Source organism: Eptatretus burgeri, chromosome 11 (genome assembly GCF_056783735.1).
Source record: "Eptatretus burgeri isolate ZD-2024b chromosome 11, Ebu_testis_v1, whole genome shotgun sequence".
In the NCBI taxonomy this organism is placed as follows: Eukaryota; Metazoa; Chordata; class Myxini; order Myxiniformes; family Myxinidae; genus Eptatretus; species Eptatretus burgeri.
The window spans coordinates 61,324,006-61,350,352 of NC_140971.1; the positions used below are offsets into that span (position 1 = coordinate 61,324,006).

The 26,347-nt window shown below is 42.9% G+C and overlaps 1 protein-coding gene across 4 annotated transcripts in view; it reads right to left on the reverse strand.

The window, feature by feature from the left end:
- LOC147017206 (CUB and sushi domain-containing protein 3-like) overlaps nucleotides 1-26,347 on the reverse strand; it is an 879,227-nt gene that overhangs the window by 504,278 nt on the left and 348,602 nt on the right. For all 4 annotated transcript variants that reach the window (XM_085846657.1, XM_085846658.1, XM_085846656.1 and 1 more), the window contains 2 exons: nucleotides 13,695-13,819; nucleotides 5,788-5,909 (listed from right to left, as the gene is read on the reverse strand). In XM_085846657.1, coding sequence (XP_085702783.1) covers nucleotides 5,788-5,909; nucleotides 13,695-13,819 — 247 coding nt within the window. The remainder of the gene's footprint in view (nucleotides 1-5,787; nucleotides 5,910-13,694; nucleotides 13,820-26,347) is intronic.

The following is a 26,347-nucleotide window of genomic DNA, read 5'->3' on the forward strand; positions in this document are numbered from 1 at the left end:
AGTCGACGCTGCTTTATAAATCCACCATGGGATCACGCTGTTTGGATTTATTAACCAGCTGGATTTATTAAGCGGAGAACCTATTTTCAGCCACGTACTGGATAGATAAGACAAAAAGCGAATGTCGTTAAACACTGCTTTATGCTACAAAAATATTGATTTATCAAACGGTGACAAGGGGATTGTTCAAAAGAATCTCTCGAAGGTCGCTTGCTTGGGAGGGAAGGTTTTGCGCAAATGTTCCTTTATTGAATCCGTCATGTGGCGGAAATCGGGATGGGCAAAACCTGAGAGCTGCAGTCCCCTGTCCAATTTGGCGAGTGCCGTCCGCATCTCTGCCGCTGTTGGCATCGGCTCGGGTTCGTCGTCGCTTTCTTCCCTTGGCTATTGGGATTCGGGGTCGGAGGGATTCGAGCGGCGGCGGGATTCGAAGTCCGTCCACCAGTTGCTGTTGTGGTTGTTGTTGGTTTTTTTTTTTCACACTGCGGCAGCGCATACTACATCAAGCTTAGGTTGAGACCGCGCACATGCCAAGCAGGTGTATTTATTATCTGGCGGATTTCTCTATGTAAAATTCCGTTCCAACTCATTTTGGTCACAATAAGCGGCTGGATTTTATAACCGTGGATATATAAAGCTGCGTCTATTGTATATATACTGGTATATTCCGAACTGTTATATTTTTATTTCAGTAAAAAAAGAACTGGAATATATATCCACTCGTTACCGTCCGTCTGGCCGCACGTTCGCCTTAAGGCCCCCCTGCGGTCGCCTAGCGAGCACCTTGAGGCTACCTTGCGTCTGCCTTGAAAATTATATGGCCGCCGCAGGGACGCCCTAAGGTCACCGTGCACATCAAATCAAAGACCGTATGGCACCCCCACGTTTTCAGTCTCCACAATTTCTAAATACGCCGTGCGGCTCCCCGAAAAATAAAAACATATGTGACTGCTACATTGTGTGACCATGGAAATACTGCGGCCGCCCTATAATTGCTAGCGGCCGTAGCTTTTGTAGACCCTATGGCCACCGTGCCAAATGTGACTTAGGCCGAAGTTGCACCTTAAATCCAGGAGAATGGTAACATCCCAGCTGAGGCTGGATGTTGGCAAGCTCAAGGATGAGAGGGTAGTTGAGGAGTTTGTGAACAAGCTGAGTGGAGATTGGGTGATCAGGGTGCTTTGGAAGATACTGAAGAGTTTTGGAGTGCTTTCAAGACCACCGTCCTTGATGTTGCCGGTGGCTGTCTTGGAACACCCGTAGGGTGAAGAAGAATTTTGTCTCTCATGGGACACTGGATACCATTGACCAGAGCCATAGGGCCAGGCTGAATGGCAGAGTTGAGATGTTCAGGGAGCTGAGGCATAAAACGGTAAATGCGCTTGGGGTGGACAAGGAGGCCTATGTACGATGAATCTGTGAGGGGGTAGAACATCACCAGTGGTCAAGTGATTCTTGTCCTACTTACAGGGGAATTTGCGCATTGTGTTCATCCAAGCCCATCCCTCAGTGTACTACAGTTCGAGCAGAGGGTGGTAGGCTCTTGACAGAGGAGTTGAAGTGAAGGCCCACTGGGATGGTTACTTTGAGCGGTTGTACCAGGATGATCCACCAGTTGTTGAGTTGGACATCAGGAGTGTTACTACCCCTATTGCTGACTCTCTAATCAAATGTGTTCCACCTTCCTTTGTGGAAACACAGGCTGCGGTGAACCAGTTGAAATGGGATAAAGCTCCTGTGATTTGTGGTACCCAATCTGAACTTCTCAATAGTGTAGTAGATCGTAGAAAAATCGTGCAAATTATGATGCAAGCATAAAATTTGGCATTTCTGTTCTGCAGGGCTTTCTGATCAAATCTGCCCGATTGGCCATTTGAAAATCCAAGATGGCGGCCATTTTGCAAGATGGCCACCAAGTTAGCCTCCCAAAAGGAGCCATCCATTTCAGCACTGATGCCTCTGTTGCGGGACCAGGCTCACTCTGTTGCAACGATCAAGCATGTCATGGAGAAGGTCTGTGATATAGTGGTTTTCCTGAACCGAGGGCAGACACCTGTCATTGCTGCTGATCATCCGTTGTATGCTCTGACAAAACAAATACAATGGCAGTGGCCCGAATATGGAGAGGACAAGTTCGTTATCCTGTTTGGTGGACTTCATATAGAAATGGCTGCACTGAGATCGATAGGAACACAACTAGAGGACAGTGGCTGGACCAGTTCCATTGTAGAAGCAGAGGTGGCCTCATCTGGTACAGCAATCTTTCCTGTCTGCATCCAGTGTCACCAGGACAAGACAAGCACACCAGATCACTGCATGCAGCTTGTACAAACTCATGAAGGGAAGCATACCATGACTACCGCTCTGAAGAATCAAACAGATCAGATCTAACCTTTGAAGATTGGTGTGAACAAGGAAAGCAAGGGAGTCCACAGTTCCAGGTCTGAAGTCTGGTGCTGAACATGAAGCTCACCATATTCACCCTGATCCGCTCATTCAGAGGAGACTTCAACCTGTACCGTGAAGCACTTTCAGAACTGGCGCCTTACTTCTTTGCGAATAACAATGTCAACTATGCGCGATGAATCGTAGTTCACCTCCGAGATATGATGTCGCTTGCGCAACAACATCCAGATGTGGCCAGGGAGTTTCACAAAGGGAACTTCGTTATCCACAAGTCAAGAAGATAATTCTCTGCCCTCGCAATCAACCAAGACAACGAGCAAAATAATGCAGTCATCAAAGGAGGAGCAATTGGGTTGACAGAAGACCCGGCAGCACTTTGTAGGTGGATAGTTGCTGGACCTGAAGTGAGTCGTCTAGTCGCTGGATACGAGGCCATGTCTGGTATGAAAGATGCAACCAACAACAGCAGACACCAGGAGCAGACACTGAGTGCCCAGAAATCTTTCTTTGAAAAGGTGAAAGCACTCTCTGCAGTAATGCAGGAGATGGGCAACACATTCCAAGAAGAATCAGCCGACTTACTGGTACTAGACATGAAGAACATTGCAGACCCAACTCGAGCCGAAATGGTAGCTACACATCACCAGCGGGGCAAAGAGCAGTTCCATTCATTCATGGAGGGGCTACAGAATGAAGGTGAATGTCGTTTCTATCATCCACTCAAGAAAAACATTGTTTCATTCTTCAAACAAGGGCAAGCTGGGGGAAGTTCCAAGGAGAAAGCCCTGAAAGACGACTGTCAGCTGTTCTCAAGACTGTTCATCTCATGCCAGAACAGGCAGTGTGACTTGCGAGAATTCTTCAAGCATGAGAATTAGTCACACCCTGCATCTCTCAGTGACAGCGGCAAGCTTCATCCATGTCAGAAGTCACAGCTGGCTGAAATTCTTGAAGCGCAAGTGAACATCCCAGACAGAGAACCAAGGGGAGATGCAGTCATCATTGATGGCTCAGCACTTATCAATGCCCTACCTCCATGCACTTCAAAGATATTTGATGACTATGCTAAAGAAGACATCATCCCAAAGGTGGAATCCTATGGTGCCAGGTACGAGAGGGTGGATGTAGTGTTTGATGTGTACAAGAAGTCAAGTCTGAAGTCCGAGGCAAGGTCGAAAAGGTGGCAAGGAATCAGAAGAAGAGTGACAGAAACCAGTAAGACCCAAGTAACTGGAGAAGCTTTCTTCGAGATGACAGCAGCAAGACTGAGCTGTTTCACTTCCTTGCGGAAAAGATGTGTGAAGCACAGACGACAAGCACAGTCATTGTCACAAAAGGAGAAGATGCCATTAGCAACACAAGGAAGTCACTGGACGCTGTGTCTCCATGTTGTCATGAAGAAGCTGACACTCAAATATTTGTACACGCCAGGGATGCAACGACAGATGGTAGCAAGTCCATTATCATTAAGGCTAATGACACGGACGAACTCGTCATAGCAATATCTGTACTGCCATCCTTACAGGAACTAGGTCTTGAGAACATGTGGATTGCCTTTGGCCAAGGAGCCAAGGCGCAATGGATTCAAGTCCATGAGGTAGTTTCTGCAATAGGGCCTGAGAAAGCTAGAGAGATCCCATACTTCCATGCGTTCACTGGATGTGACGACGTGTCTGCCTTCCACGGTAAAGGGAAGAAAACTGCATGGCAGACTTGGAACGTCTTTGATGATGTTTCTGAAACATTCACCAATCTCAGCCAGCATCCAACATTGATTCGTGATCTTGACCTGCAGAGACTGGAGAGATTCGTTGTCCTCGTGTAAGACAGACCAAGTGCAGCCACTGGTGTGGACGGAGCAAGACTTGATCTCTTTGCCCGCAATCAGAGGCTGCACAACTCAATTCCACCAACACAGGCAGCCCTCGGAGAACATGCAAAGTGTGCGGCCTATCAGGCTGGGATCATCTGGGGCCAGGCAACCATCTCCAGTCCAGACACGAGCAGTCCCGCTGAATGGGGATGGACACAGAAAGGAGAGACGTGGCAGATATGTTGGACAACACTACCCCCTATTGCAGCCAGTTGTCAGGAACTGACCAAGTGTTCCTGTAAGAAAGGTTGCAACTGGAGATGCAAGTGCTTTCAGTCAGGGCTCCCCTGCACAGCACTCTGCAGCTGCATATGTGGACAGTAGCAGCTGGAGGAACAGTCGCATGGTATGCATAACTTTGAACATTTACTAGCCAGGGCCCGGTTGCAGAAAGGCCTTAGCTTCATATGACAATCATTAAAGTGGTGCAAAATCAGAAAAAGTGTGTGTCATGGTGCTTTAAAAACAGGAAAATCAACTCCAGCAGGCTTGAAAACATAGGAATCCACACCTAGATCATGCAAATCGGACAACTACAAATTCTTCTCAGCAAAAAGTCAACTTCGGGAGGCTAACTTGGTGGCCATCTTGAAAAATGGTCGCCATCTTGGATTTTCAAATGTCCAATTAGGCAGATTTGATTAGAATCCCCTGGAGAACAAATGTGCCAAATTTGATGCTTGTATCATCATTTGCACGATTCCTCTCAAATATTGCTGTTATCTGCCCCCACTATAAGGCTGGTGGAAATGCTGTACTCATGTCGTTGCATGCAGTTCTATGCTCTGCCTGGACCACAGGCATCATCCCAACTGACTGGAAGAGGGGCCTTGTTGTCCCTCTCTGGAAAGGGAAGGGTGATCACCAAGACTGCAACAACTTCTGAGGGGTGACACTCAGACTGAAACAAAGTCATGAAAATGAATGAAAAAGACAGTTTCAAAAGAAAAAATGGAGCACAATGGAAGCAGGACTGGCTGGTCTGCGATAAGGGTAATGGGAGCTTTCACATCTGCTACCAAGCCTGTCGTGAGTCTTCTGGCATGATCCACGTGCGAGTTGTTGTGCAGATCGACCTTTTCTTGAATGGCACAACTTATATGAAGATGTTTGCCATTGATCGGCATGAAAAAAAATCATGCATCATAACGCATCATGAAAAAAAAAAATCATGGTAAGTAGTATTGCAAGATTGATGCAGTTGTTTCGACATGAAATTTTCAAGATATATTGACATTTATCTCCGAGGAATTATTCCTGCAGCGTGATTCGGGTGTTGCTCTGCAATCGGTCATCATGTATTGTGGTTAAACAGTACAAAACAAAAGTTAACAATAAAAATAGCTCCCATCATCCTAAAAGTCCCTAAGTAAACAATTTCACACTGGCTATATTTTGGGAAAAGACTTCAAAAGCACTCTCGAAAATATTTTCTTTTGAACCCTGTTATAGACACTAAAAAGAAGAAGCATAAGATATCAAAAGGCATAACTTTAATCCAGCCTTACCTTGTCAGAGTTCAAAGCTGTGACAATCCAAACACAGTGGGAATTACTGTCGTACAAGCCAGGAAAGTTGGGAGACAAAATGACTCCTCTTGGCCCTTGCACTTTTGATCCGCAATTCTGAGCTAAAAAAAAAGAAATGAGACATTCATGTCATGTCTGATTCAAACAAACTAATGCCAAAAAGCTTAAACGTAGGACGTCTGGTTTTATAACCTAGAAATTGCTGTCATTGTTCAGCTTCACTGAGCTTATGTTAACCAAGAATTCAAAAGCATGGATTACATTTTTATTCTGATGGATATAGGTCTTCAGGAATTTTTGATAGATATAGGTTTGAAAGAGGATATGTTCCCCTGGTTGGTTGTCAGGAGGCTTAAGCCAATGAAAATCCTTCTCCCTTGCTTCATTTAAACCCTTTGAGAAAGCAATTTGCCAGCAGGTTACACTTTGTGTTCAGAAAGGATAGTATGGCAACCTGGACATGAGAAAGTAAAAATGATTAAAAACCTTTTGCCATAAAATATGTCAGTTGATGAATGCAAAAAGAAAATTGTAAAAGTAACAAAGACCAAAACAGTGGAGGAAGATTGAAGAATTTACCTGTTCTAACAAGGAAGCAAATGCATCCATCCTACCCACAATTAAATAATGCACAAAAAAGAGAAACAGATGAGTTTCTGCCTTTAATACCTTCCAGAGAAAGTTCCAAGCAATTCCTGAAAGCCACGCTGATTGGGCAACCCAAACACATGACTTATTCCTGATACCTATTCAAGAACCACCCAAAAATTGGCATTTGCTAGTTTGAGCTCAGAATGATTTGTTATTCAGTGCATACTCTCCACAGCTCCAACAAACAATGCGATGTTCATTAATACTGAGACAAGATTGATTTTGTCATTAGGTAGAATACAAGCGTTTGGAAAAGTGTACTGGGACCATTTGTTAAAACTGTGATACAATCTCAAGTGGCTCGCTTCTCAATGTGCAAAAGTTTGTGATTCAGAATACACCAAACTAATCCTCTCTGCCTGCCAGTGGTGAGAAATAAGTTCCACCCAGTAAGGGGCCATTCACAGATTACACACACAATAACGGCAGATTTGTGACACTTGTGTGTCCCTCATTCCCTTCTTTCCGCACCCCTGAACTTTCATTTTCTCCCATACTCATACACAACTCCACTACCATACTTTATCCCCCCTTATCTTTCCAATTGTCTTGTCCAAATTTCTTTTATTCAATATATTTACACCATCCCTCCACACGTCCCTTCCAAATATAATATGTATGGTAAAAGAGGACATTTTTTAACAAGAGGAAATTTTCATTGTAATCGCAGGAGTTAAAAACGTGAGAAAATATACAGGTTAACAGGTGACATACAAAATACTGTTTTAGCTGGCAGGTCACCCCAGTGTCATGGTACGAATCCTGGTGGGCTGTGTCAACAGCAGCCGCAATGACCGGCTAGTTCAATGGCCCCAGGCTGGATCACGTGTCTGGCCATGATACCGTGCTAATGGGACCACCGAGTCAGCCATTACATCACGCTAATCTGATACTGTGCACCTGATCTCTGATTAACAGCCGAGCAGAGCTGGTGAGATGCATTATACGGTGTTATTGTAGGGCGCTGGTCGCCATACACAAATAGTCCTTTAACGGACATGTCTAATTGTCCTGTGTTGAATTTGGGTGGTCATGATTGCTTTTGGAAAGTGTATTTAATAATAAATAAAGGGGATGGGAATATAAAAGAAGCAATATGAAGAGTAATCCAACAAACCCCTTAACCCCAACCACTATGCGCCCACAGAACTTACAAATGATCGGGAACCTCAGTAATCTCACTTTAAGGCCTTCACTCATTGCACCACAAGAGATAGACCAGATATGTGAGAAGACAGGAAATACCCTCGCTGTCAGCAAAACACACCAGGAACCGAAGGTAGGGTGTCAGCCCACGTGCATCCTTGTGGCAGGTCCGTGATCAGCGTGCAGCCCGGGGATTGTGAGGAGGAGGAGAGGCTTGGCTGGTTCGGTGGAGCTGTGCCACAGCACAGCAGCTCGGCAGCCTTGAGATGCAGCTTTTCATAAGGGTCGATCCCGGGCATCTCTCGATTCCCCCTCGCTGCATGCTCATTTACAGTCCCCAGCCCTCACCTCTTGCCTTGACGTACTGCGCCCCTCCCATCTCACTCACCATTGGCCCGATGGTCTGTTTGAGGGGTGGAGGACCACACCCCTGCTACTTGTCAATTTGAGATGATCCTACTCCTTTCTTGGGCTGGCTGGAGCACAGCTTTCCCACCTAAACTGCAGGCTGATGGCTTACCCAGATGCTTAAAAGAACATAAAAGACAGATTACATAGGGAAGAACATTAAATAAGGTTTTAAAGGGAAGACAGTTAGTTTTTAGACACACATTTGGGAGGGTGGACATTTCTGTCTGTACACAAAGCAACACATGTCAAATATCATGATGAAATTACCTCATGCTTATTAATTATTAGACATTCAAGAAGGAAATAACTAAACTATGCGAAGCAATGTTACCTCGTAGAAATCATTTTCACAACAATACGTTCGTTATCTCTACGGCTACTTCATGGCCCAAATTATTCTCATCTTCTTGTGGGGTCAGCTCAAGTCTTTCATAAAGCATCTGGACAAGCCTATGGTTCAACTAAATGCCCGGTCACACCTTGACGTTTTAGCCAGCGATGGCAACGTATTAAAATGTATGTAAAACGCTGGCTTACGTTGAACTTTTGATGTTTTTTTTAAAGATTCGGACGTATTCATAGCGACTTGGTCTTATGTATAACGCATTGGTAACGGACACAGAACGTTTCGTTGTGTTATAGATAACTTATACCAACGAATGCTGAACCTGTTGTCGGCCTACACAACCGATGCCCAACGATAGTCTAACTTAGGCACAGCGCGTTGCACGCATCGCCGCCGATGTCGTGACGCAGCCTATTAAAAGGCTGACACACAACGATTCGAATCATAACTGCCGTATAAATGGAAGTGACAACATCGCGGTCACACCTTGGCGATCTTGCCAGCGTATGCCGACCAAAGAAAAATGTGTCTAAAACGTTGGGGCACGTCAAATACGGTATGAGTAAGTTTGGTATACGTGAGTAGAATGCTAAAGTACGCTATCATACGTCGTAGTAAGTAGAGTACGTCAAGAAATTTTAAACATGTTCAAAATTTTTGGACGTACTCGGCGTATGACACACGTTCCGCATGCGATGGGGATAACTTTTACACACGATATGTGGACGCTTACACACGTCCACAAAGGCTACTTTATAAGCTACTGATAAGTCGAAACACGTCGCGGTAATGTCTTTTTCACGCGAAACTTATTTCTGACTTATGTTTGACGTGCTTTGAACCAATTCTTTACGTAGTCCCAACACACATCGACGTATGTAGACGTATTCCAATGACAATCTTCCGGTCGACAAAAAAAAAAAACGTGTTTCTAGCTTACAACTGCCATATAAAGACGTGTTCCCAGCAGTTTTGGGAATTGGTACATAAAAATGCTGCTCATAAAAGGGGAACCCAACAGTGTTTTTGAGTCCTTTTTGAGTCGATGTCCATGTCAGCAGTATCAGTATCAGTATCAGTATTAGTATTAGTAGTAGTTTGTTCATGTTGGCAGTAGTAGGTGAGTGTGAGGGGGAGGGTGTGGGTTATGATGGATCGTCCTTGCGTCCGCGTGTCCACGGGTAGGAGACATCTTTTCACCATTGTTCGAAGTTCTTCGCGGCTAATTTTTTATGGGGCTTTTTCAACAATGAGCTATAGCTTGTTTTTACGATTTAGGTCTATTCATAACGGGTTGGACAAATGCACAATGAACTAATAATGTGCATAGAGCGCTTTGATTACTTATAGATACGATATACCAACGAATAATTATCGTGAAGCCGGCGTTCACAAACTATGCCCAACGATAGCCTAACTTATCCATATCGTGCGGCAGTTTATCTTTGCCGGTGACGTAGGGTTTGCTATTCATAGGCTGCCACTCAACGATTTAAATGGCTGCATCTCCACTATTGAAAGTAGACGCTTGCGCTCAACAATTGGATTTTTTTTTACACTCAACGACTTTTAAACGGTACCACTCAGATATTTTCATTGTTTACAATGAACAATTTAAATTGCTGTCACTTGCCTTTGTTTTTTGACGCTGGGGTTTGGAAATTTGAAGCGTTTCTTCTGAACGTGTTAAAACACTCAAACTCGACTATTTTAAATAGACGCTGCCGATGGACAATTGGAATCATAGCCAAGCTAGACATCGAAGTGTGAACATCCTCGTCATGCCGAAGAAAAATTTGAAGAATGCTTCAAATAAGTGTCCTGGCCGTGGCCGTGGACGCCGACGCAAGGACGATCCATTATACCGACGTCTTTCAGCCTATGAGTAACTTAAAAGTAACGTCTGTCGATGTGTGGCAACGATAGCGTAACGTGCCAACAACACGTTAATCATACGTTAGAAATAAGTTTCGGGTACGCTAAACATTACCTCGGCGTGTCTCAACTTATGATTAACTTACAAGTAGCATGTGTTTACGTCTGTCAACGATCGCAGACCGTGCATACAACTTGTGGCCAGCGTAGCGGAACGTGTGATTCATACGCCGGCATATGTCGTGAAATTTCAAGCATGAAAAAATTTGAGGACAACCAAAAAGTACAACGTTTAAAGCCAACGTACAACGACGTATGGCAGTGTTTTTCAGCGTGCTCTCAATGTTATCAAAACTTACCCATAACGTATTCAACGTGTGCCAGCGTTTTAGAAAAAAAATTCAAAAATCGGCATACGTTGGCTAAAATGTCAAGGTGTGACCGGGCCTTAAGGGTGGCAGGAATTTAGAATTTGTTCAGAGTATTGGTGATAACTAACCTACTCTGCACCAAAGATGCTGTGGGATTGTGTTTATTTACACTAGCAAATGCGAGTAGATGGGACACCCAGCTTAACCTCTCATCGATGGATGGAGCACTTTGCAATTCAATGCCCCGCCTGTGAAGCACTGATCCAACAGCAGAATAGAACTGAACTATAAAATCACACACAGGCTAGACAGCTTAAAGTTAAATCTGCTACCTCAGCACCATCTTGTGAGATCAATGTACAGGCTGGCCCAAAAGTCCATTTACCCCTGCTAAATTTCTCGCACCTTCGCCCCCCCCCCCCCATTCTCTTCCACTCTCCCTTGCCATGGTACACGGCAAAACTGACTCACTGATGCAGGAAAAAGAACAAAGTTAGACGGCATGGCAGACACAAATTGTTACCGTGTCGAAGAGCGGTTTTGGTTACTTGTGTTTGGGTGCATGAAAAGACACACATAATGCAAACAATTGTCAGTGCGGAAAGCTTTCACAGAATGCTTTGGAAAACCTTTTCCAGCAAAGTGGACATTGTTAAAGTGAGAAAAGCAGGCTTTTGAAACAGGAGATAAGAAGGACAAGGAGCGCAGAGGAAGATCGGTAACAATAAGAAACATGTGCACTGCTGTGTTGGCATCAGTTGACCGGTCACCGAGAAAGTCAACAAGAAAGACAGCCAGTGAACTTGTCATACCATGGACCACGATGCAAACTAACATAAAAAGGTCTTCAGTTGAAAGCCTGATGACCATCGTTTGTGAATGAACTGAGTGATGCCGACATGGATCGGCATTGTGCTCCATGTGATGTCTTGCTTGACACCTTCCTGACTGCCATTTCTCGAGGAAAAGTGTCGTTTTCAGATGAATGTGCCAACTATTGAAGCTCCTGGTCATGAAATATGGTGTTCTGATCAAAAGAAAATCCACATTTGACATTGGACTTGGAGCAGCATCCTCCACGTGCGATTATATTGGCAGAAATAACATGAAGACATTCGTTTGGTCCATATTTTTTGATGTACCAGTAAACGGCATAGCTTAAAAGCATATGTGAAGGAACTATCCGGCACCACAACTATCTGGCACCACACCACATAAGAAAGAATAATTGGAAGTGTCTGGTTTCAAGAAGATGGTGCACCCATGCATTTTGCATTCCATTTCAATGAAACGTTCCCTTAACAATGGATTTGACGCAGCTCAGCATCATTACCACCTCTACTACGGTGGCCACCACATCGTCCAGATCTCATAACTCCAACCAACTCTTTGTTGGGCTTCATCAAGGGAAAGTGTCGATAAACCGGAATCAGACGATTGAAGAATTGCGCACTGCAGTCGTGGCCTCTTTCGCACAGGTGATGCCACCAATGCGATACAACATGTCTAAACAGGACTTGGCACACACCAAAATCTAATCAGCTTGTTAAGGTCACCTACCAAAAACCATTCACCAAGGTTTGTTATAATCCATAGACAATGCTTTAAGATATTGTGCAAAACATCGTTTTTGGCCCCATCTCTCAATGGTGAAGAATCAATGAATATTAAAAATTAACCAGCAAAATTGAAGTAATTAATCCTAGTAACACACCCAACCTGTCCACCAAGTTTCGTCCGAATCCGTCCATAACCGTTTGAGATATCGTGCTATACTGTACTGCATATCATTTTTGACCGAATCACTCAATGGTGAAGAACCTCTTTAAAAATTATTGGATCCAGATTTGGATCTTCATTAACATTGAATTAACTTGTCCTCGTAACACAGCCAACCTGTCCACCAAGTTTCGTCTGAATCTGTCCTTAACTTTTTGAGCTATCCTGCTCACAGACAGAAATACAAACAGACGAACGGCCAGGGTTACAAAGGTAATGACTGATTAATGATTGTAAGTACTGTACTGCACAATAAAACCTGTATCTCAAAATAATTTAAGAACGAATGCTTTACTGGGAAAGGGTAAAGTGACTTTCAGGCCACCATGTACACACGTGAAAATGTTCTGTGTGAAATTGGACGAGAATTAGCATTCTGATAAATTTTCCTCGTACGGAACAATGTTCTCTTACAGTATATGACCTTCAGGATAACAATATACCGAGTTTGGTGTTTGGATTTGACCCAATTCTGAATGCGCATGAACGATGACAATGGCATTTAGTTTAACGCTCCGTCTTTAAAACGGTGTGTTCTGTTGGAAATTGCACCTATCAGTGTACATGCAGTATTAAAAATATCATATTCAAGATATCTCCATGAAGGTATGAGAGAGAAACAGTAAAGTCTTGAAAACTTGCTTTGATGCGTGTACATCGCGAAAAGTCTGTGTCCACAACTATAAAACTCTTCGGCAAAGGAAATTCTTTTTCTTTACATATCGATTCCACAAACAAATATTCCAAGCAGGCAAGAATTTTTCATCCATTCAGATTTAAACATCTATATGTTTATATAGATTTAAACATCTGTATGGAATTCAGAATTAAATATCTATATTATCATAAGATGATGACACCGTGATGTAAATATGATGACATTAGATACAAAGGCAAAGTTGAATGAGTAATGGACCCCAAGCAATGCCTCAAACCATCACTTTAGTTGTTTGGGAACACTTCGACAATTCTCATGATATGCCATGTTCAGCCTATTATTATCTGTGATAATCATAAACTATTATGAAGAAACCATTAACGTTATCCATATAAAGTTTTCACTGTCATGATAAATAGTTTTCATTAGTAAAACATCACTGTGGTCACCAAAAACCAACTCACAAGATTTTTCTTTAATGGTATGCTTCTTCAAAGTGCTGTTTTTTAAAGGAATCCTGAAATCCACCCATGTAGCGAACAAAGCCGAACTCAGTCTGCCTAGAAACCCTGCCAACTGTATCGACTGTTAGTCATATTCAGTGTGGCGTTGTTGATTACCCTGGTGGTGTGCTGAGTGTGTTTTTCACCTTGACATCGAGGAGGCTGGTCACTCCACGCAGAAAACACATCAGCCACCCGCTGGCAGATGATGCTTTTGGAACCCAGGAGTACATAGCCATCATCACAAACAAACTGCATAGTTGCTCCGAGCCTGCAATGGAAGTAAAAAGACTGTGCCTGTGGATCGTTTCAACATCTTACACGTACCACTCAGTAATTTCGAAAAAAAAAAAATTAAGATGGTAAATGGGTCTGCAGAGAAGGCTCATTCAAAAAGGTATTCACATAATATATAAATAAAATGCCGACACACTGATGAACACCGAGCTCCTTCTGCGAAAGTCTCAAAAAACGATCACAACAAACGAAAGAAGCAAACAATCGCACTCCAACTGGAATCCACATGAGTTTGCGAGACAGATGACTCCTTTGAGAACTGTGGGAATAAAGCCGTTTTAATGACGGATCATTTGAGGCATGGAAGAAACTACTTTTCCAAAGAAAATAACTTTGCATACCCAGATAAAAACGAAATCAGGAGCAAATTACCTCAACACAAAATGATTGCCTCAACAATGATGTTCATCTCATGAACGACCAATAATCATTGTTTCACGATGGACTGCTTATATATAATGGGGCGTGAGAAAAAAATTTGTTGGAGATATGGAGCTCCAATGTCACCCTGAACCAGCAATTCCAGGGAAATTACAAAACAAGATTTGCACATTAAGAAAAAAAGATAGCTTACCGTTTTGTAATAAGTTATATATATATATATAGAGTACAACACTCACCCCAGGTGCAGGCCATCAGTGTGACAACTCCTCATTTTCATAAATGCCAAGGTGAGCAAATGAAAAAAGCCAAGAATTCACAAGGTTTCGGAAAAGCGATGATAATAGAAAACCTACACGCCAAGAAAACTTACAGAAAACTAAGACACCAAGGTGAACAAAGAATAGCCAAGATCTTGTGAAAAAAGCCAAGGAGTGGTCACACTGCAGGAAATGTACAACGTTTTACTGTAATACCTCTCTGAGATACATGGGACCCTCTCAAGGCACCTGGTAATAAGCCTTCACTATAATTAGTGAAGTCACGAGCCTCGACTATGTATACAAAAAAAAACGTAATGATAAAATAAAATAAAAACACAAACGTTATGCTGCTTTGACCTTCGCAGTATTTCTACATCATTCGTCTCAAAACAAAAACGGCATCCGTGTGGGGCTTCTTTCGGGCATGTTTCCGACAATTTCTTTCAATCTCTAATCCATGTAGTTTTTACATTCTTTGAAGTCCCGCTTTCCTTTAAACATTGCTACCAGAATACTTTGCCTCCATGCCCTTGGAATTTACTCTCTTATCATAACAAATTGAATAGTTTATTCAAGACCTGAATCCCATATTCACCGAGACAGGTCCATTTTTCTGCTGCTATCTCATCAGGTCCCACTGCTTTGCCACTTTTCATTCCTTTCAATGCTGTACTGATTTCTTCCAGATTGATGCTAGTTATCATTACTTGATTTACAACTACCTCTTCTGTCTTTTCTTTCTTGGGTTTTCTTCATTTATAAGCCAAAGTACTGGTCCCACCTCACTTTAATTTCATCCTCTTTCCCAAAAGTTATGTCATCTACATCTATAATTGTCTGGACGTTTCCCACATCTTTTGTTCATCCATCCCTAGCAGTTGCTATTCTAAAGACATCTTTTTATCCCTCTTTGGTATCAGACTTTCATATATTTCTTCCACGGCCAAGGATCTTTCTCCAGCAATCACTTCGTTTACATTCCTTTTTGTACTGTTCTTTGTCTTATTCAAGCACCAACTTTCCACTTCTTTAACAGAACAATATTTTCTCTAACTGCACTCTCCGTGTTTTCAGTCCACCACCAAGTTTCCTTTATAGCCTTCCTCCTCCCTGATGAAAAGTTTCTACACACTTCTTCACCAGGTTTCCCAATCATATCTCCCACCAAGTTACACCAGTCTTCTTCCACTTGTGCCATAGATTATTTTTTCTTTGCTGTCTATCCAACACCTCTCTATATTTCCCCTTCACTTCTGGTTCATTGAGCTTCCACCACCTGATGTTCTGTCTACCTCTCACCTTGTATTGTTTTATTTTCTTTCCCATCAGATCTGTCATCATTACTCTGTGTTAGGTGGTCAGTGTCTCATTTGAGAAAACTTTGTAATCCTTTGCTTCATTTACATATTATTTCCTAACCATGATGTAGTCAAACTGTATTTCTATACCACCACTGCTGTAAGTTATAAGGTTTATGCCACTGCATGCTGCCAGTCAAAAGTTTTAGAACACCCCTATTCTTTAGTTTTTACTGAAATTTAAGCAGTTCAAGTCAAGTGAATAACCTGAAATGGTACAAAGCTAAGTGGTAAACTGCCAGAGGTTAAAAAAAAGTTTAGGTTACCAAAACCTGAAAAATAATGTAAATTTCAGAGTTGTTAAAAAGGCCCTTTTAAGGGAACAAGTAATGGGTTAGAAACTGCAGCTGTTCTGCAGCAATGGAAGTAAATTAAGCATTGAAAGTTGATGCAAACAATTCCTACAGGTGTCCCAACTTTTGTAGATTAGTGACAAACCCTCTGTCTGTATAAAAGCAGTGTTGGAACAAACTGTGTTGCTCCACCCTCTGAAGCATTATTTGGACAATATTGCACTGCAGGAAGTAATATATTGTTATCATAATGGCGAGAAAAAGACAATTAACAAAAGAAGACAGACAGACCATTATAATCGTTAAAAGTGTAAGTCTTTCCTTTAGAGAAATTGCAATTAACAAAGGAAGACAGACAGACCATCATAACCCTTAAAAGTGGAGGTCATTTCCTTTAGAGAAATTGCAAAGTAAGCCAAGGTGTCAGTGAGAAAATTCCAACACCAACAAAAGGCACTTGGAAACTGGAGGAAACTCTGACAGGAAGAGTTCTGGCAGACCCAATGCCACAACATAATCAGAAGATAAGTTTCTGAGCTTCAACAGCTTGCGTGATAGGCGGCTCACAGGACAGCAGCTTCAAGCACAGCTTAACACTGGTCAAAGTAAGGAAGTCTCAGTTTCAACTATGAAGAAAAGACTTCGAGCTGCAGGTTTGACAGGTCGAATAGCAGTAAGAAAGTCATTGCTAAGATGGCAAAATAAGAAAAAGAGGCTTGCCTGGGCCATGAAGCTCCGCCAGTGGACTACTGAAAACTCGAAGAAGGTCTTATGGAACGATGAATCAAAATTTGAAATCTTTGGTTCATCATGCAGGGTTTTTGTATACCGTCAAGTAGGTGAAAGGATGGTTCCTCAGTGTGTTACACCAACTGTCAAACATGGAGGAGGAAGCGTGATGATCTGGTGCTCTTTGGCTGGATCCAGAGTCGGCGACTTGCACAGAGTGACTGGCACCCAGAACTAAAAGGGCTGCCACAGCATTTTGCAGCACCAGGCAATACCTTCTGGTCTCTGACTAGTTGTTCAGGGGTTCGTCCTACAGCAAGATAATGACCCAAAACATACCACCAGGCCATTTCAGAACTACCTAAGAAGAAAAGAACAAGATGGTTGGCTTCAAATCATGGAATGGCCAGCACAGTCTCCAGACTCAAACCCCATCGAGCTGGTTTGAGATGAACTGGACAGAAGGGTGAAAGCAAAGCAACCTACAAGTGCAACACATTTGTGGGAACTTCTGCAAAAGTGTTGGGAAGAACTTTCCGAACAATATTTGATTTCCTTTGTGGAAAGAATGCCACAGTATGCTCGGCTGTTATATCTGCAAAAGGTGACTACTTTGATGAGTCAAAAATTTAAATAAAATTTCGTTCAACAAAACGATTCCATGATCTTTTTTTTATCTGCAATTGTTTATTTGTTCTATGCTTTAATTTCAGAGTACATTGAAACATTAAACTGCTTAACTCTCAGGAAAAACTGGAAAAATGGGGGTGCTCTAAAACCTTTGACTGGTAGGGTATTTGATGTCTCTTAATTTTTTCTCCATTGTGAATTATCTTTTATATGTGTATCAGCTTCCGTAGGATGGCGACTCCACGTGTGCAAGCTTCCATGTGATGGTGTGAACGGTGGCATGTAACATCAAGGCTTAACGTATTTAAGTGATCGCAGAAGTGAACACTGAAAGTGCAGTGGGAATAGAGAGTGGAGGGAGAATGCCCAAGGTGGGAGATCACAGTGCAAGGGGGCTCGGAGCAGAACAAGACAGTAGGAGCCTAGTACAAACCAGTGCAAGGCCAAATTTCAGCAGCCAGGATGAGCCGTTACAACCCCTAAACCGACTGGTGCTCTATCGCGCAGAGCATTCTCATCCCTCAAGGGAAGCCGCCCACCTCTATTTCACCATCTTTCTCTTTTACTCTGTTTTGTATTCCTTGGATGAGTACAGAGTTACATTAATGTAAGGTAGGTGATGAGTCCATTTTGTGTTTGGATAAGAGGTTCCGTCAACTGTCATCTCCCCCCCCCCAACCTTTGCTTAAACAATCACATTGATTTATTGTTGTCATTTATTAAATCCATTATTTTTTAATTTTGTCGCTTTGTTTTTTTAGCCATGGATTTTTCCTCCAGCATAACAAGATGATTACAGAGAAGAACTTGGCCCATAATATTGGTGTACAGACCCAATTGACAAACAACCGAATCGCACCGCTTGTGGCGCAGCACATGTGAGTGACCGCCACCATGCTCGGGAATTTTGGGAGATTATCTCCAGCAATTTTGGCTCTCCCGTTATGAAGACTGTTGCAAAATATACATCGTATGACTCGGATGTAGAAATCAGTTGAGATTGGTGAATAACACTCCATGCAAAAAAAAATATATATATCAATACTCCAAGTCGAGAATTTTTTTTACATAACATCTCAGCTCGTGGAAGAGTGAGGTGACAGAGGGTTAAAAACAAACAAAAAAAGGCAATGCACTCACTGAATGTGGCAGCAGAGTTGGATAAACCAAGCTTAGGAAAGAATGACGAAAAAATGAGGACAAAGGTAGAAAAGATCAGGAAGTGGGGTGGGGATGGGGAGGTTTGCACAAGATAGTGGTGCATCACCTGCTTGAATCCCTGAATGGAAGAATCAAGGTGAAAAAGCTTCAGGGGGGTATAAAAAAACCAAGTTTCATAAACCTATACTTGCATGGGTTCTTTGTAATGACATCCAATGATGTAACAATGGAATTGATGTCTCAAAAAGTCAATACTGTGTGTAAGCACCATAAGAATGAATGGCTGCTGCAACACTCTTTCTCTTCTCCTGAAGAAGCTGCCGGAGAGAATCCAAAGGGAGTTATTGCTACTCCTGGTGCAAATTCGCCTGGAATTGTGCCAATGTCTGCACAGGAAGGGTCAATTTTCTTAAATATACACCCAATGATGGCCCAAATGTACTCTATTGGATTTAAAACATGACACCTTGCTGGTCAGGGTAATGCTGTGATGGCATCCTTCTGCAATAAGTTAGTAACTGCATGAGAATTGTGGGGTCTGGAATTGTCATCCACAAATACAGATCTTGTTAGAAGTGGATGGTTGTTAAAATGTGTCACATGAATACAATCCAAAATATACCTCCAACAGTACCTTACTTTTCACCTATGATGTCACCGTCTACAGCGACAAGGTCAAGTTTAAAATCGTAACTGCTAGCTAGCCCCATGTAATAACAGACACACTACCAAAAGGGATGTACTCCATAATGTTCTTGGGTGTATAGGTTGTATTTGGTTGCTGCCAAACCTGAGTTCCACCAACAGTTGTGTAAAGGAGAAACCGGCTCTCATAAGAACGATGATTATCCCACAGGATACAAGATTATCATGTTGACATGCCTAACACCATGCCAAGTGGACAGCTTCTCATTCAGGTCAGGTCAGGTATAGGAGCATGCGCCGGAGCAGTGCATCGCTGCATCCACTTTCTGACAGTCCTCCAGGGGCCTCCACCTGGCCATCCCCCAGGCAGATGCCTGGCCCATCCCCATCTCCTTGAGATGCTGATCAACCTTCTGCAACCACGAGACATGTGGTTGGCCCATTGGCCTCCCACACTCAAAAGGCTCCCTCATTGAGAGAATCTGGTGAGCAGGATCAGCATTAGGAAAACGAGCCACATGTCCATACAGCTGCAGCTGACGCTCAGGGACTATGCAGGTAACAAATCTCATTTGAGTCTCTCTCAACAACTGCTTGTTGAACACAAAGCCCGACCAGCGATAGCCAAGGATTCTCTGAAGAGACCTGGTACCAAAGGAATTAAGTCTCTGTCTCAGATCCTTGGTCAGAATCCAAGACTCACATCTGTAGAGCAAGACTGGAAGCATGAAGGACCTGAAGATGCAGACTTTCATCCTCCTGCACAGGTACCGACAGCATCAGACCCCATGATCCAGTGAATCTGTGACTCCCCAGGCCCGACCCAGACATCTATTGACCTCTGGCTCACAGCTCGCAGAGATATGAATATCACTGCCAAGGTAAGTGAATATCTAAGTGACCTCAACATACTCACCACAAACACATACAGACAAGTTAGCAGCATCCAATATATCAGTGAAAGTCTGGATCTGAGTTTTTACCCAGCAAACACGTAATCCCAGCGGCAACAACTCCTCATTCAGCACCTCGAGGTCCCCCAAAAGGATCTCCAGAGTCTCTGCAAAGATGATGGCATCATCTCAAAATCAAGGTCAGTGATGCTGACATTCCCAAATGATGCACATAAACTTGATCTCTCTGATATCCTCCCCATAATCCAGTGCATATAAGTGCTGAAAAGTGTGGGGGCTAGTAACAGTAACAACTGGAAATATGTCGGAGATGGTGTCACCACATCTCACAGCACTCTTAGTACCAGAGTATAGTTCACACATCAGAATTATCAGTTTTGGTGGCACCCCAGGAAGACTAAGAATCCTCCAGAGGGTTTCCTGATTCACTAAATCAAACGCTTTGCAGGGATCAACATAGGCTGCAAGCAGCCCCTGCCAAATCTCTCATATGCATTAGGTGAGGACCCGAAGGGCAAGAATACGGTCAATCATTGACCTTTTTGGTGTAAAGCCTGAATGCTCTGGACTCTGGTGCTCAAGCAGGTGGTGGTGAACCCAATCAAGAATTTAATTATCCAAGCAAAGACCTTGCCCATCATTGAGAGCAGCATCACTCCTCGGTAGTTGTTGCAGTCATGGCGATCACCATTCCCTTTCCAGAGAGGGACAACAAGGCACCTCTTCCAGTAAGTTGGGATGATGCCTGTGTTCCAGGCAGAGCACAGACCTGCATGCATTGACATGAGTACAGCATTCCACCAGCCTTGAGAAGTTCAGCATGGATGCCACAGATCCCTGGAACTTTCGCCCATTTCAACCGGTTCACCACAGCCTATGTTTCCACAAACAAATGGGGATCACAGTTGATTGGAGGGTGAGCAACAGTGAATGTAACATCCCTCACATCCAATTCAACAGCTGGTGGATCAGTCCAGTAGAGCCGGTCAAATTAATTGGCCCAGCGGGCCTTCACTCCGGTCTCCTCTGTCAAGAGCCCTCCACCCTCCGCTCTAATTGCAGTACACCGAGGGATGGGCTTGGAGCAATGCAATGCGCAAATTCCCCTGGAAGCAGGACAAGAATCACCTGACCACAGATGATGATGATATTCCCCCTCACAGATTCCTCACACATAGGCTTCCTTGTCAACCCTCAGCGCACACACAGTTTTATGCCTCAACTCCGCCATTAAGCCTAGCCCTGCGACTCTGTTTAATGGTATCCATGTCTCTTGAGAGACAAAATTCTTCTTTGCCCTGCGGTGAGTTCCAAGCCATCCACTGGCAACATCAAGGATGTGGTCTTGAAGGCACTCCACGACTCTTCAGGATTCGCAAAAGCACTCAGACCCCCCCAAATTTCCACTCAGCCTGTTCGCAAACTCCTCAGCTACCCTGATCATCCTTGAGCTTGCCAACATCCAGCCAAGGCTGGGATGGGACCATTATCCTGGATTTAAGCTGCAACTTTAGAATTTCTACCACAAACCTGTGGTCGGTATTGTGGAGCTGAGCACTCCAGTCGACCATGCAGATCAGGATCATCCTCCAGCGACCATCAAATGAGCATATGGTCAATCTCCTTTGCCACACAGAAGCCTTGGAATACCAAATCTAGCGACGAGCCTATGGGTGCTGAAACCATGAACCAGCCACCCTGAGTCCATGACTTGCAAAGTCAAGGAACTTGATGCTATTCTCGTTCACAGTTCCAGACCAATGGGGACAAACACACGTCTCATAACCCTCTTTATCAGTTCCATTCGATGCAGTGAAATCCCCCAAGATGAGAAGAGTATCTCGCCTGGGGCACTGATCAACGATAGACTCGAACGTGGCATAGAATGTGTCCTTCATGGTGAGATCACTCGCCTCACTCAAAGAATATACAGTGACCAGAGAAACGACACCCAAGTAGTGACGAATCCTTTGTCTCTTAATACGTTCGTTGACCAGTGTTGCCTCAATTACCATTGGAATCTGCTTATTGGACACAGCTAGAGCAACTCCTTGGGCATGGCAACTATCAGAGCGACCAGACCAATAGTAGGTGTCACCACAATCCATGATCTCGCCATGACCTGGTTTCTGAACCTCAGAGAGTGCTGAAATACTGATGTTCAAATGTTAGAGCTCAGAGGATAACAGAGACAGGTGATCATCCTCTTTGTGGGATAGGATATTCCAGGCACCCACCACAAGGGACCGCTTCAGGTTAACCCAAGGAGACCACCTTCTGGTGGATGACACCTCAGCAACACCATGACACACACTATCACAATCTGACCCGGGGGGGGGGGGTCACCCCATGGTTTTCTTCCTGTCATTAAAGAGTGGGGGTCCCAAAGGATTTGCCCCAATCCCGTCATCAGCTGCACAGAAGGTTCACCCACGGAGAAGGGGTTTTCAATTTTCTTCCCGGTTTTCTTGTGTTTTGTGGAGGGAAGGGTTTTATGGTGGTCCGAGTGCAAATCCTGCCACCAAACTCCGACAAAAAGTAACCCAACTGCAGGATGGCATCTGCAGACAAAGGTTTGCAATGGATATGGATGGTCGTTGGCTCACAAGGAGCTCCTTCGCCCCTTGACAGGTTTTGTTTTTATTCCTGCTGGGTGTCCATATCATACACCCTCCTCAGCAGAAAACCTGGAGGGGGAGACGGTTCAGTTGCCGCCAACCTGACCATGAACTCGGTTTGTAAAGGTTTACATGATACCTGTAGCAAATCACAGATCTGATCTGGACTGACCTGACAATAGGTGAGGTGTTCTAATTCCGAGGTGAGAAGAGGGTGTTTTGTCAGTCTGCTGGCTTTGTAACCTGCAGCATAAAGCCAGTTCCCAACAGTTCTTGTGGAGAACCTCCGAGGGAGATTCTAATCATGGTGCAACACTGTGCACATGGCAAAAGGAATACATCTGACAAGGTTGATGACAGCTGCATCTTCTCTCTTCAGCTCAACCTGTGTTGTCCAGATCAAGGCCCGTCTTCAACATCATTGGTTTGTGGTGTTTGTGGACAAACCTGCTGAAAACAGTCCGATGAAAGACAAGTTGACATCCGTTTTCACTGTCGGATATCCCAGCATAGTTCATCCCAATAATTTGCAATATTATGGTTTCACCAAGTCTTCGACGAGCCAGCTTAACACAATCCACCAATGGAAGTACACAACAAGATTGTTACCTTCTCCAAACCTTGGCCAGTTGAAAGTGGTATTTCAAGTTGCTGTATGTGCAGGATGTGCAAAATTGCTTTGGCCTCGTGATGAATGGATAATACAGCTTGTACCTGGAGGATTATTTCATTTTTGCTTGAAGGAAAATTGTTCCACTGTCAGTTCTACCTTTCTCCTTGAAGAATAATTATTTGGCAAAAAGGCACAATAGACATAAAATTATGATTAGATGTGCCACATAACTGCTCGCAGCGAGAGCCATGCGAAATAGAGTCAAACTATATTTTGCATGGCTAGTCCATCCAAAGAACTGCCACTTACAACTGCGAGCGGTGATTTCTACATCAGTACTCACAAAACCGCAAGTCATGAGGAATAAAGTTTGAGAACTATGACGTCATAGTTAACACGGGTTGGCAGCCATATTGGATCAAAGGAAAATGTTTAAAAATGTTTCTGTGGAACCACCCACCTCACTGATTGAAGAGAAACTTGAAATATATTATCTCCTACCCATGAGGAAAAAGTTGTGATCATGATAACATCACATGTCATATGGTTTGCAGCTATAATTGATTGAAGGATAACCTTTAAAAATCACCAGTGTTGTTTTAGTTATCAAACTTTTATTGTCATGGGTACTCGATGACAAAACTAAAGTTTCATGTCGATTGGGTCAGCTGTTTGACAGAAGATTAAAAAAAAGATTTTAGCTTCAATCCAATATAGCTGCCCAACCACATGACCTATAATGTTAAACTTATCGAACTTTATTTATCATGCTTAGTCGATCATATATATGAACTTTCACATCAATCTGTTAAGCGGTTTCAGAGAAGATTTTTAAAGGATGTTTTTTTTTCAATCTAATATGGCTGCCCGACCATGTGACCAACGATGTCATAAATTTAAAGTGTGACTAACAGGCTTAGGTATTCGATCACGATTGTGAAGTTTCGTTTTCATCGTACAAGGTTAGTTTGTCTATCCAATATGGCTGCCAAACCACATGACCGTTGATGTCACAGTTTTCACACTCTGTGCAGCAATTGCATTGGATCATATTTGTAAAGTTTTGCATTGATAAGTGAAGTGGTTTCAGAGGAATTTTTTTTACTTTTTTTCCCTTCATTCCAATCCAGCTGCCAGACGAGAGGACCGATGATGTTTTAACGATTAATCATACTTCCCTAAGGTAGTCAATGACACAGGTAAAGTTTCGCTTCGATCGTTTCAGCAGTTTGAGAGAAAATTTTTCAAGGTTTTCGTGAAAATCCAATGTGGTTACAAGATCACGTGACCGATGACATTTCAGTGATCAACCGTATATCCCCAAGTGTCGTCGATCATACCTGTAAAGTTTCCTCTCGATCTGTTTAGTCATTTCAGAGAAGAAGATTTTTGAATGTTTTTTTTTTTCAAAAAAAATATGGCTGCCAAACCAAGAATGTCATCAATTTTTTTCACTGAACCAAATTCTTCATAGATCAGCTCAAAAATTTTCGTATTGATCAGATAAAAAAAAATCGACATATCTGGTTATGACATCATCATTAAGGCACCAATGATGTCTTCGGTTTACAAATGTTGTTCCCATTGGTTAGTTCCTGATTTATGCCAAGTTTCAAGTTTTTTCATTGAGCGGTTCCAGAGAAGACGTGCAAAGTTTGGCCTTTTTTCTAATATGGCTGACATTCCGCATTACCTATGATGTCACAGATTTGATCCAAGTAACTCTGACATCATAGGTTCCATGTGGAAAAAACTTCCATGTAAATTGCTCAAGCAATTGTGGAGAAGACAAATTTAAAAGCAAATAAACAGTGAAAACAAGCCGGTAGGCGACACGGGTGATCGCTATATAATTGCATACTAGTCATACAGTTTTTGACGGATCGGGCTAAAATATTTTGACAAAGAGGTTGATTATAGTGCGCATAAAAGCGCAGAAGCAGATTTTTGATTTTCGAAAAAAAAAATACATAAAAAATATTTTTCAGATTTTTTCAAAAATTTCAATGTTCCGTTGCTAGGCAACGGTGGCGTCCATAGCAACGGTGCTCAAAAGCATACAACTAGATCCTGGTATACAACTGGTCAAAAGCCAGTTGGTCAAAAGTCCTGGTCAAAAGCATACAACTCGACCAGTCAAGTTTCATCAAAATCGGTTGACTCCTCTGGCTTCCAGATTTGTCCATTACATACAAACAGACAGACGGAAAACCTGAGAATAACTGTAGTCCAGCGACCACCCAATATCCGGCCAATGAAAAAAAATACACAGGACAAAAGAAATGGGGTGTAGTGAGGGAACCTAAATTAATATTATTTAAGAATTTGATTAAATATTATTTTTAACAAACAGCACTATTTTGTAAGCATGCTTAACATTTTTTCCATGTGTAAATTTATTACAGTGAAACATGTTTGAGGATCAATGGAAGTTTGGTGTTGATGTTATACCCAAAAGTTATGGCTCCAGATGAGGCAAATTATAATTAACAATGCTGCTTTTCTTCAAGGACACAAATTATTGGACGGAAATACTTTTTCCAGCAAGACAACAACACATGCTTAAAAATTATGCAACAATATATTGATGGGAAAGACATCGAAGGTCCAGATATGAACAATATTGACGCTTAAAGAGAAACTCATGACAATGCGTCACAGTGAGTGCCCTGATAAGATTGTTGCAATGGTAGCAAACTTCCCTCCCTGCTATTTAATATCGCTATTTAATATAGGAGACTGCTTAAGCAGCACCAACGCTCTGCACAGAGTATAGTCCCAATCTCCTCCTCCTATTTAATATGGGTTAAATTCTCGACTGGACTATAAACTGTCGGATTGGTGCTTACCTGGCAGGAATTACCATCCCTCACTTGGATATTAAGAACTGGGGACCT